Source organism: Phacochoerus africanus, chromosome 1 (assembly GCF_016906955.1).
Source record: "Phacochoerus africanus isolate WHEZ1 chromosome 1, ROS_Pafr_v1, whole genome shotgun sequence".
Classification (NCBI taxonomy): domain Eukaryota; kingdom Metazoa; phylum Chordata; class Mammalia; order Artiodactyla; family Suidae; genus Phacochoerus; species Phacochoerus africanus.
The window spans coordinates 25,265,780-25,277,947 of record NC_062544.1 but is presented as its reverse complement, the minus strand read 5'-3'; the positions used below and the strand labels follow the sequence as shown (position 1 = coordinate 25,277,947).

General features: G+C 50.5%; 1 protein-coding gene across 1 annotated transcript in view; it reads left to right on the top strand.

The window, feature by feature from the left end:
* SLIT3 (slit guidance ligand 3) overlaps positions 1-12,168 on the top strand; it is a 670,365-nt gene that overhangs the window by 106,285 nt on the left and 551,912 nt on the right. The window contains exon 4 of the mRNA XM_047784155.1: positions 8,293-8,364. Within this exon, the coding sequence (XP_047640111.1) occupies positions 8,293-8,364 (72 nt within the window). The remainder of the gene's footprint in view (positions 1-8,292; positions 8,365-12,168) is intronic.

The following is a 12,168-nucleotide window of genomic DNA, read 5'->3' as shown; positions in this document are numbered from 1 at the left end:
GGGACCCTCAGAGCCTCCTGAAGCCTGAGGGACATGATCATTAAATAGGCCTTGGACAGTAAGGCCAAGGAAGCACAGGGTCACGTCCCTAGTCTGCTTTGACTCCGTTTCTCCAGCTACAAAATGAGTAAATACTCCTTCTCATTGGCTTCTCTTGGTAGGATTGTTGGGAGGCCTTCTGATCACTAAGCACCGTAGAGTTAAGGAAGCAGAATGGTCAAGGGACTCATAGCACAGCATTGACGGTCAGAGAGACTCTCAGCTGTGTGACTTTGGATAAGTTCCATGCCCTCTCTGTGCCTCAGTTTCCTTACAGAAAGTAATGACAATAGCAATGTGGCTTTAATGATGGAATGAGATAATGCGCATAAAGCCCCTCCCACAGCACTTAGCACAGGGTAAATGTACTGTGTGGATAGAAAAAAAGGAAGGAACAAGAACAAAGCAATCGTTACTGATGCTTTGATGCTAAGACAGGTTGGTTATTACGCTAGTTTTCAGCAAATAGCCAAATGTCCCTGTAGGTTTCCCAGCTTCCTTTGCAGGTAAGTCTGCCCACGTGACTAGTTCTGGCCAATAGACGGAGCAGAAGTGCTGTGAGTCACTGCCAGGTCAAGGCAGTTAAGAGCTGGAGCGGCTTCTCCCTCCTTTTCTTCCTGACACACTGACATTGGAGGCCACGCGTTCTCTGGGGCATCTCAGCAGATGAAGCAAGCCCTTTGCATGAGCATGCCATCTGTGTCCACTGTGTGAACCCAAGGAGATTTTGGAGTCCATTTGTTTCTGCTCATGGCCTCGCTGATCAATACTGTCGTCTATGAAGGAAAAATTCATCTCCCCTCTTTCCGACCTCACCCCGGCATCTAGGGATGACGATGATGATAATACCAGTAGCCGTGTCAGCTCCCATTTATGGAGCTTTTGAGAAACACGGCAAAGCCCATTGCAGATGTTAAGCCATTTAGCCCTCTCAGGTTTCTCCTGAGGTTTATGTTTTGCTATTACATAATCATTGTGTTCCTAAAATAAACTTTAAGTTATTTTTACAAAAGCTTCTCTTAAACAACTTCAGTGAGGAGAAAAAAAACGGCTCAGGGCAAGAGTTTCGGACAGTGACAGTGGAGTTATTTCTCCTAGAGAAATGTCAAAAGTAAAGGTTTTTAATTGCTATTAGGACATTTTGAAGTTACAGACTAAAAATAACGGGTTTTCAAAACTGGCAGAAGCCATCCTAAATGTCAGTGAGCAAATGCCGAATTCCATGCTAGACAAGATTCAGGTCAACTTGTTTCCGAACCATCAAAATAAACGGTGGCTTGGTCCAGAAGTGCTAGTAAAGGGAAGCCCCATTAGATCTCAACAGAGCTGCTATTCCACTCCCCCACCCCCGATACATTGTTAAAAAAACAAAGAAAGAAATCCCAGTGGCAGAGAAGAGCCAGTCACCCAACTAAAGTGGCCTGTGGGTATTGAAGCTCGAGGCCAGTAGGCTTTCCTCACACTCACACAGGAACCGTTCGTTCCCTGAACCGTTCGTTCCCTGTCAGGACAGTGGTGTAGACCAATAATCAGCACAGGGTTCCTGGCTGAACTGATCAAGGTCCCTCCAGTTTGCATTATGAAAATTTGCACAGCAGGGACAAAGCCGGAACTGGATTTGTTTGGCAGATGAGGAAACCCAGAAAATACCGGGCTGCCAGCGGCTACAGTGAGCAACTCTGCCAGCAACTCTTGTTCAGGGTTTTCTGCTCTTTTGACTCTCTTCTGCTCAGACTTCTTCCCCTGATGGATCATGACACCTGTACGTCCTTGTGGATGAGGGGACCACCTCTGAGCTGGGATTCCAGGCCTCTGAGTTTGATTTCCACCCTTCTCTCCACCCAAGAGAAGGGTGGAAAGTCTTCCTTGGAAGACTTGGGTCTGTCTGTCCCTCTGCTGGGAGAAGCTTGGAGCTTCCACTCTGAGTTGAAAGCCGCTTTGGCCCTTGTTAGTGTTTTTGAAAGTCCCAGTAGACCTGACAGGCCTCCAGGCTGCCCAGGCAAGTGCCTGGAGAAGGGGACCCAACTGATAACATTGCTAAAGCCAATAGTCCTGGTGACCTTCAGAAATAAGCACCCTTTGGCGTCCTCCCTCCCTCAGGCCACGGCTGGGCAGCTGGACATCCCACAGCTCCCTGAGGAAGGGGAGGCGCTGGCTGCATGGGTGCTGCGGCCTGCTTCTGTCATCCTTCCTGCACCCAGGAGGGGCAGCACTGGCCCCACCCCTGCCCAGCTGGCTGCTCAGCAGGTCAGCGGCGAGGCAGGTGAGTCTGAGAGTCGCGTCTCCAAGAAGATTCTGAAAGATGCAGATGGACTTGAGCAACTGGGCCCTCTGGGAGTCCTGGTCACCTGCAAACCAGATGGCTCCCTTCTCCCAGCCCAGGGAGACTGTTGATTTTTCTGATTCCCCTCATCAGCCGTCCCCACCTTACGATGGATTCCTGAAATTCAGCAGGCCCTTCTTGAAGGCCCCCTTGTCTGCCTGGGGCTGTGTCCACTCAGAATGGCTCACCAGATAAAAGGTCTTCTATTTCTCGCTCTCGAGCACCTCCAGAACTTAATGGGATGGCGAGACCTACACATGAGGGATACACTGAGACAGTCTGTAACGACAGCTAAATTAAATGCCATTGTTATCCGTGGTGGCTAAGAGTACACGTTTGGCATCAAGTGACTGGGTTCAAAGCCCATCACTTGGGTCCAGTTTGACTTGGGGTGAGTGCCTTAACCTTCTTAGGCCCCTGTTTCCTTACTCTGGGGTGACTGAGAGTACCGGCCTCGTAGCACTTGCGTGGGGGATTTCATGAGATGGTGCCTGGGAAGTGCCTAGTCCAGCATCTGACTCATGGTCTTAATGTTATTCCCGGCCACGCTGCTAGTTGTCAAAACATATTTGAGGGGTCCCGGTAGTTTAGAAAGCCTGAATGGAAACACACACCCCTTCTGCCCAGTGGTCCTCTCTTATCTATTTCTTTTAGGAGGGATTGGTCATTTCGATGGATCAGTTACCCAAGCAGGGGCCTCCGGGGTTCCACTTCCGTAACTCTCTCTACCCTCCTGTGCTTTTGGTCACAGAGCCCCGTTAACTGTACCTCCCCTCTGTCTCCTCCACTCCAGTACAACTCTTACGCTTCCCACAGCCACACTCCTCACCCAGGAGTCCTCTTTTACGGGTTTGCCTTGCTTCTGATGCCATCCTCTTCCAAGCCAGGCTTACTGCTACTCAGGAGAACTTAAAAAATCCAAAACAGATTTCCCTTTTTAAAATTCAAAACATCCCCTTGCTTTGACCCCTTCTGTGGCTCCCTGTGGCTCTCAGTAAACGGCCACACCCAGATCCTTTCTCAGGATCCACAAGGGCCCTCATGACCTGACCCCTGCCTGGCTCTAGAGCTTGATCGCTTGGGTTTCTCGAGTCCCAGCAAGGTGGCCCTGTGGCCCCCCCATGCTTCTCAGTCCCCTGGTCCTCATGCCCCTGCCCAGGGTGCACTCAGCGTTTCGAACCCTTTGTCCCCATCTCCTGATCAGTCACAATTATACTTCGAAAATAAACTCCAGGCCATTTGGTTTGGGAAGCCTTCCTTTCCCAGGTGTAGGTGTGATGCTTCTGCTCTGCATTCCCACAAGATCTTTGCTTACCAGGTAATGCTGCAAATTTGTGTTTTCATGTCTCCTTCACTAGCATCTAACGTTCTTCTTTATCTACATATTATTCACGCAGACGCAGAAAGGGACTCTATCTTATTCATCTTTGTATGTTCATACTGAAAAACGACTGGGAGGATGGATGGGTGGATAGATGGACTGATGGGTAGATGTATGGATAAGTGAATGATTGGATAGAAAGGGGGACGGGTGGATGGATGGATGGACAGACAGATGGGTAGAGGGTGGTTGTAGGAACTGATAAATTGATGGTTGCATGGGTTGAATGGCTAGATAAATGAATGCATTCAATAAAGCGGCAAAAATCTCTAATTAGATCTTACACCCAGGTGCCTCCAGGGAGGTCATCCGTGGTACCCCAAAGACAAGGCTCTGTTCCTTAGAGTTTCACAGTTCAGGCTCAGAGTAGGAGATGACTTTGCAACTAGCAGCTGATGGCTTTTTGACCTTGATGCAGGAAAGCTGAGAAGGAGGTCGATCTTGGAGGGACCGAGGACCCCCTGGGTGGGCCTTGTCTCGGCATCGAACCGCCCATATCCTGTTTGCTGTCCTCCTGGGGTCTGCCCTCACACAGGTGCCTTCCCGTCCTTGTTTCCATCCAGCTTGAACTCTGACAGATTTCTACCTCTGGGCCCAGGGTGACAGAGCAGAAGATGGCATGAGTGATGGAGGTCACCATGGCCCGTTGCCACGTCTGCCACCCAGCGCTTACTTGTTCCCCTGTCAAGAGAACAGCACGTTTCACTCTGTCTCTTTCCTGTTCAGGAGCTGCTCTTACAGCAGCCACGTGAGAAGTGCCGCTTGTGCAGCTCGGCGCCTTCTTCAGCCCCTCCAGGAAGCCCTTTGAGGCCAACCAGGTTCACTAAATACACATGAATAAATCCTGGAATGGGATGAGCTAGAAGTGAAATGTAATGTCAGTCTGCTCTCGCTGCAGAGAACCAGCACGCAGCCCGCCCAAGCCCAGGCAGAAAGACCCCGAGGCTCTGGGGAAAGAGCCCAGCCCAGGCCCCCTGGAATCCTCATTCGGGTTTCTCAACCAGCAGGCAGCGCACCATTGGCTAAATTTGGTTGTGTTTTTATTTTTGTCCGGCCGCAAGTACCGGCAAAGAACTGAAAACAATTCCTTCCCTTCCTGGAGCCTCGGAGCCAAGCCGGTTTTATTTTTAGCTTCAGCTCTGGTTTTGAGCTTTCAGCGCACTCAGTGCCCTGCCCGCTGCAGGCAGCGGTGGGCTGGATCTCAGGACTTTTTGCCTAGACCGGGGCGTTGGTTGTCTGAGTGTAACTCTCACCAGGCTTTGTGTGGCCGTGACAGAAGAGGCTGGTTCCAGCACATAGAGACCTGCTTCTGGCCTTAGGGACACCAAGAGCATCCTTTTGGGGGAGGGATGTGTACTCGGGGGGGATGGTGGCCTGGGCTGGCATGGAGGAGGCGGCAGCCTTGGTTGGAAGGAAACAGAGACAGAAAGAAGGTGAGGAAGGGGAAAACAGAGGGAAAGGAAGCCGGCACTGATTGAAGGGTTTCGAATGACACGGTGGTTGAGAACCAGGGGTCTGGAGGCAAACAGCCTGCGTCCAGATCCTGCCTCTGCCGCTTCCTCACGCCGTAGCCTCGCAGAATGCCCTCTGCCACTCTAGGTGTCGGTGTCCTCATCCTTTAGGCGCAGGTAATGATGACACCAGGCTCGAAGCTGTGCTGCCTGAGATCCTACCTCTCCAGCATGAAGCGTAGCATCTGCAGTTAGGACTCAACTTGGTTTAATGATTATGGCTCTTATTGCTAAGTTAGATGCTTATGCATACATTGTATCATTAAGACTTACTGCAACCCGCTGAATAGGGTTATTTTGCAAGATGGGAAACTGAGGCCTAGCGAGCTGGGTAACTTGCCCGAGGCCCCACAGCAAGAGCACGGTGCAGCCAGACCTGAACCCAGGCCAGCTGGCCTCAAAGTCATAGCACCACGCCTTCTCGGGGACCAGTGCTCCCACGTGTTAGAAAGGACCATAGGGGAACTTCTCTAAACAAGGAGGCAGACTCCCCCGCCTCATCCTTCTCTCTTCTGGGCTCCCCCCTTTCTTCCCACTGTAACAACAGAAACTCACAAAGAGCAGATACGAGGAATGAGCAAAAGAGCACTGGTTAAATCCATAGAGACACCAAGTAGAATGGTGGCTGCCAGGGCCGAGGGGGTTGGCGGAGTGGGATGCTGTTGTTTAACGAACACGGTGTTTCAGTTTTGCACAGTGAAACAGCCCCGGACATCCCTTGTATAGCAGTGGGAATACACTTCATACTACAGAACTAAGGTGGTCCATTTTATGTTATGGCTTTTGTTTTAGCCATAGTTGAACAAGAACGAAAAAGAAGAAAGTGCGGGGCGTCAGGTCTGCGTTTTGGTGGCGGGGGGCGGGGGCAGGGAAATGGAGCTGAGCCTGTCCAGCTTGCCAGCCTTCTCTTTGGCTTCCTCCCAGACAGGAGTCTCACCCACGCACCGCTGCTCCCCACCTGCCCCCCGACCATCCTGAGCCCTTGCAGGGTGGAGCCACAGGCTTCTGACCAGAGCCTCCTTCTTCTCAGAGGGGATTTTTTTTTTAATTATTACTCAATGAATTTATTACATTTATAGTTGTACAATGATCATCACAATCCAATTTTATAAGATTTCCATCCCACACCCCCAGCGCATTCCCCCCACCCCCCAACCTGTCTCCTTTGGAAACCATAAGTTTTTCAAAGTCTGTGAGTCAGCATCTGTTCTGCAAAGAAGTTCATTGTGTCCTTTTTTCAGATTCCACATGTCAGTGATAGCATTTGATGTTGGTGTCTCATTGTCTGACAGACTTCACTCAGCATGATAGTTCCTAGGTCCATCCATGTTGCTAAAAATGCTAGTATTTCGTTCCTTTGAATGGCTGAGTCATATTTCACTGTGTATATGTACCACATCTTCTGGATCCACTCCTCTGTCGATGGACATTTAGGTGGTTTCCATGTCTTGGCTATTGCAAATAGTGCTGTAGTGAACATTGGAGTGCATGTGTCTTTCTTTGCGAGTCGTGGTTTTCTCTGGATAGACGCCCAGGAGTGGGATTGCTGGATCTTAAATGCTCCCGTCACATGCTCTGCCCTTTTAAACTTCCTTCTAGTCTCCTGTCCCTCTCAAGTTTTTGTCGCTTAACCTGGAATGAAAAGGGGAAAAGAGCAGAATCATCCCCCACCCTCCCTGCCACCGGGAATCCTGCCAGCTTGGAGCAGTGTGGGGAGCGTGGGCTTTGGAGTCCGAAGCTGAGAAGAAGCTCACCTTTTCTTCTCGTCAGTTTGCTTAGCTCCAAGCTGGGCTAATAATTATCCCATGTAGCCAAACATGCACGGTTTACTCTAAGTGGAGAAATTCAGCCAGGCTGTAAACTGCTCTTTTGTACCAGGAGATTCTGGGGCGTGATAGTCTGAAGATTCTGGGGTCAGGAGATCTGGGGACCCTGGTGTGGGCATCATGGAGCGGGCTTGAAGATGCTTGGACAGAGAGGCCTGGGAGCAGGCACGGGCTCTCCCTCTCGGCCTCCCACTCCTGGGAGAGCAGCCTCCGTGGAGACCCACTGTGGCTCACTGCCCCCCGCCCGGAAACTCAGACGGCCGCCTTTTCTGTGGGTATCACGTCACCAAGGACCATGCTCAGGAGGGAGTCCGGCTCTGTGGGCAGCCTCCAACATAGGGCATGTGTACTGGGCTGAATTTTCCCTCCAGCCACACTGCACACCTAGACTGCGGTCCCTTCCCCATTGGGCACAGCAGGAACACTGCCCAGGGCCAATAGTACTTTTTAGGGACCCATAAAAATGGTTTAATGTCTTCGAAAATTAACAGGAAAAAAAAAGAGTGTTCGGGTCAAAGTGAATGATATATAATATGAATATATTTGTTTGTATACCAAAAACAGTCATAAAATACAATATTTATTTATTTTTAATGGGACGGGTACCCACCGAGGCAGAAGTGCCAAAGGCCCACGAAAGTCATAACACAGCCCGGCTCTGGTCCAAAGAGCCAGACAGGCAGGGATTCCTGTTAGTCCCTTAACCCACAGTGATGTGTCCCACCCTCTTCCCTGTTCCTGGAACAACTGCCCGTCTAGTCCTGCCCCACCCTGCCCAGCCCCAACTTAGGGTCTGGACTATTCTCTCTGGTGTTTTATTTGTGTGTAGGGACCCCTTTCACATGTCCTTTCCATCCCTTGGCACTGGCTGCCTGGAGCCAGCGCGTCATGAGAAAAGCTCAAGAGCCTGTCTGAGGTTCGTGGGAAAGAATGTTGTCCCCGGTGAGTGATGTCTCTTCGAGGCTTGTGACAGCAGAGTGGCAGCAAGCATGCTGGGTTTGTACTCGTGACAGACCTTTGCCTTTCAGCCCCACCTTGGCCACAGGCTCCCTGAGGTGGAATATGCCGTGCACGTGCTGAGCATCCCACGGGGAAAGATCTAGAAGCCTCCTGATACCTGTCGATCGATGGATTGCAGGGGTGTCTGTGAATACTCTTGACCCAGTTTGATGTCCCCTTGACATCCTTTCATTCTTTTTTCCCCCCCTTCAGGCGCCTGAACAAGAACAAACTCCAAGTCCTCCCGGAGCTGCTTTTCCAGAGCAACCCGAAGCTCACCAGACTGTGAGTAGAGTGGGATTCTGTTCTCTGCCTCGTGTCTTGCTCGCCGTTGGTGCCGCGGAGAACGTGGTTGCCTTAGCGTGGGGCGCCCTGAGCCGCGTGGAGTTGGGCAGCGAGTCCGTACATGTGACACGTGGAGCCAGGCTTCAGCGCGCCGGCCCCTGCGCTCCCCCGGAGCCTGCCTTTCACGCTCCCTTTCTGCAGAGATTTCTGCAGACCTCAGCCGCCTATGTGGCTGGCGAGGCTGCGGACCTGTGGTGGTGCATCTCCTTTGCAAAGAGGGAGGAAACTCCCCTTTTCAACGTGGGTCTGGATTTCCCTCGGGGAAATGCCCTGAGGCTGGGCTTGGAGGTGAATGGACACAAAACTGCCAGTGGTCTCGGGGGCGGTGGTTTGGAGTAAACGTTGCAACCTCACTGCCTCGCCGGCGATAAGGATTCCTGCCTTTTGCCTGCTTCCTGCCACTGCCAGTCCAGGAATGCTGGGGCTGGAGGTTTGTGAAGTTGAGGGGAAAGGAAAGGAACACCTCGACTTTTGCTTTGTCGCTGGAATGGTCTGGAATATAGTGAGAGAAGGAGACTGGGAGATGCCTCCTTGTATTTATTCCGCGTGCGAGTCTGGAAGCTCCGGAGCTGGAGGCACTTCAGGATGGGCACTGGGATGCGTGTATTGGGGGTATTAGGCAAGTGCTAGTTATTGACAGTGAACAGCTCCATGACTTTGAACGTGAACGTCCTGCCGGCAGTGACGAGTGCACATGGTGGGATGAATTGGTTGCCCAAGGCTTGACTTTCTGGCTGGAGCGACAGGTGTGTGACTGCTTAGTGGTCAGGCAGTGAGATTTACAGCCTGGCTTGGAGGACTCTAACTCTTCCGGGGAGTGTCCAGTCCGTGTGGTGGCCCCCTTCCTCCTTTCCATCGACTGTGTTTAATACCTACTTATGCAGCCCTCGGATGCATGTAGGTTCCAGGATGGATTGGGAAACAGGAAACACATGTTCGCGTGTGCATTTAAGAATGAGATCGGAATTAGGCATCTGCATCTCCGTCTATCTTTGTGTGTATACACAACCAACGTATTTTCAAGGGCACTTTGTTGGAGCAAGGACAGACCAGTGCTGGCTGGTTGTTTCAGTGGCACGACACCTTGCTTGCCTTCTCTACTTTGTCACAGTGTCCTCTCGCTGGTACTCCTGCTATCTCTTGCTAGACCCCCCTGGTTGACTTTGCTAAATGTGGGAAAGAGTGTGCCTCCCTTCCTGTCCTTCCACTCTGAGTCCACCCTGATGGGCGTGAGCGTGCGGGCAGTGGCGTGAGTATCTAGCTGAGCTGAATAAGCAACACCAAGCAGGCATGCGGGGAAACCCTCTGGTTTTCAACTTCCTTTTCCCTGTATAGTTCTTTCTCTAAATGCTCACCTAGTTGCCATTTCCCCACCCAGCACTCCCCTGTGCCTTTCAACCTGTTTTGAGCTAAGCAATGCAGACTCTGTGCTGTTCATTTGAACCTCAGCGTCACTTTCTAAGCAAATGAAAGGTGTCCTTGGGGCTGGGACTGCTGGGCAGCTTTGCCGGGATGGGGTCTGAGTGTTCCAGCTGCTGCGGCAGCTCGGGGGCTCTGGTTCTTTCTCCCCATGGCCATCAAGTGATGCACATTTTATGCGCGGCTGCTCTTGATCCTGACGGAGAAGGAATGAAATTTTTTCAGGCTATGATAACAGGTCTTGGAGATGCTGGGGGCCCAGCCCAGGCAGGCAGCACTGGGGCCACTTTCCAACTGGAGGGAGGTCGGGAGAGTCATTTTCCCTTCTGTGCCTAAATGTTAACAGTAAGCAGGAGATGCCCCCCTCACCAGGGAGCTGTAAGTGTCCGATGAGATTCCGGTGTGCATGTATTTTCTAGGATTTAAAGTTCTGTATGCATGTAATCACCAAGTTAACTATTGTTCCTCCTACAGCCCCCACCTTCACCACCTGTTTCTAATCTCCTTTCTCTGGGAGGCCTGAGGAAACAGCGAGCTGTCATGAGCCCTGGGATCTGTCACTTGGGGCTTTTGCTTTAAGCCAGAGAACGGCAGCTGGAAAGGCAGGGGTGATGTCTGACTCATGTTGGTACCCATCCCTCTCCAGGTCCCTGGCCAGGCACAGTGTGACACACGTAGGCACTTGTGAATGGGTAGATGAATGAATGAATGAATGATTCAGGCCCAAGGATTCGAACAGGGAGCCTGGGTTCTTTAATGCACCATTCACTCACTCACTCACTCACTCACTCACTCACTCATTTATTCCTTCAATAAGCTTTTCCCAGGTGCTTGTTCCAGCCTGGCCCCCGTGACAGGTGTTGAGCTGCAGACATGAGGGATGTCCAGTTCTCCGAGTGCCCCGTCATAACACATTCTGAATGGCTGCCAGCAAGCTGAGAGCTAAATGTGTGTTTTTTTCATTGGGGCAACTATATTAACCTAGGTCTGGGCTATAATCAGCAATCCCTTTTTTCTCTCTGGGCTTGATCTTTGATTTTTCTTAATAACCCTATTGTGTCTTTGTCTTATTTTGTCAGCCACTGCAGGGCCTTTTTGGAAGTAAGCAGGGTGCAAATTAGAAATCAATAAATGTGCAATCATGGGTGTGTATACATAGGCCATGGGCTCTGTTTTAAAAGAGCTCTGAATCTCAATGGACACAGCGAGCCATTTTCCAGGGGATGCTAAAAGCGGATGCTGAGCGGCTGTGTCCTTCACCGCCTGCCATGTGGGAAAGATAGACAGCAATTCTAACACTCCTTTTCTTACTAGAGCTGCAGATGAGAACTGCTTAATAGTCAAGAATTGTCTGAAGAATCCCTTTTGGAAATGCTATGGTTGTATAATAAGACGTTGTTCAGGTAATGATAGAGAAGGGAAATAATATCGATTGAGAACTTAGGCTGTTATAATAGTACTACTAACTGGTAAGTGACAGCAATGTGACTAAAATGAGTTTCACCCAAAGGGAGAATAGGTTAGTTCATACGCATGAGAAGGCCAGCAGTACTTATGGATGGCTTTAGGTATAGCTGGATCCAGGAGCAGGGTGGTATCATTGGGACCTTATCTCACCCCTCCAGCCCTTGGAAGAGTGCACAGGATGGTAGACAAAAGCAGAAGAGTCAGAGGGAAGGAACCTAGCAACCACGGTAGAGAGGGTGTCCTCAGCAACCGTCCTGCAGAAAAGAACTGAGGGTCAGTTGCTTACGTTGGTCACACATCCAGCTCTGAGCAGATTGCTGTTGCTGATGAGATGGTGTCCTCTGATTGATCAAGTTTGGGCTGTGTGTCCATCACAGTTGTGTGGGGATAAGCGGGAGAATGGGTTTCCCAAAGGAAAGAATAATGCTCTTATCAGAAGACGGGGGAAAGAGATGCCACGTTTGAACAAACAGACATCTGCAAGTTAATGGAGCATCCAGTCTGCGCATTCCCCATGCTTTCACTGCATGGCTTGAATCCTCACGATAACCCTTCAAGATAATAATAATAATAATAGAAAACACTAAGTGCTGGGTGCTCTTCTGAACACTTTGCACATAACTCGTTTGATATTGCTAATGATGCTGTGGGGTAGGTACTGTGATCACTCTTCTGTAGATGTTAAATGGAGGCTCAGAGGAGTTGGAGGATTTGCCCAGTGTCCTGCAGTAACTCAGTGACAGAACCGGAAACCAAGTATGGGTAGGCTAATTCCAAAGCCCGTGCTTTTTCTCAGCACAGTCTTTGCAGAAAGACTTTCTGTCTTATTTTTTAAATTTTTAAATTTTATCTTTTTTC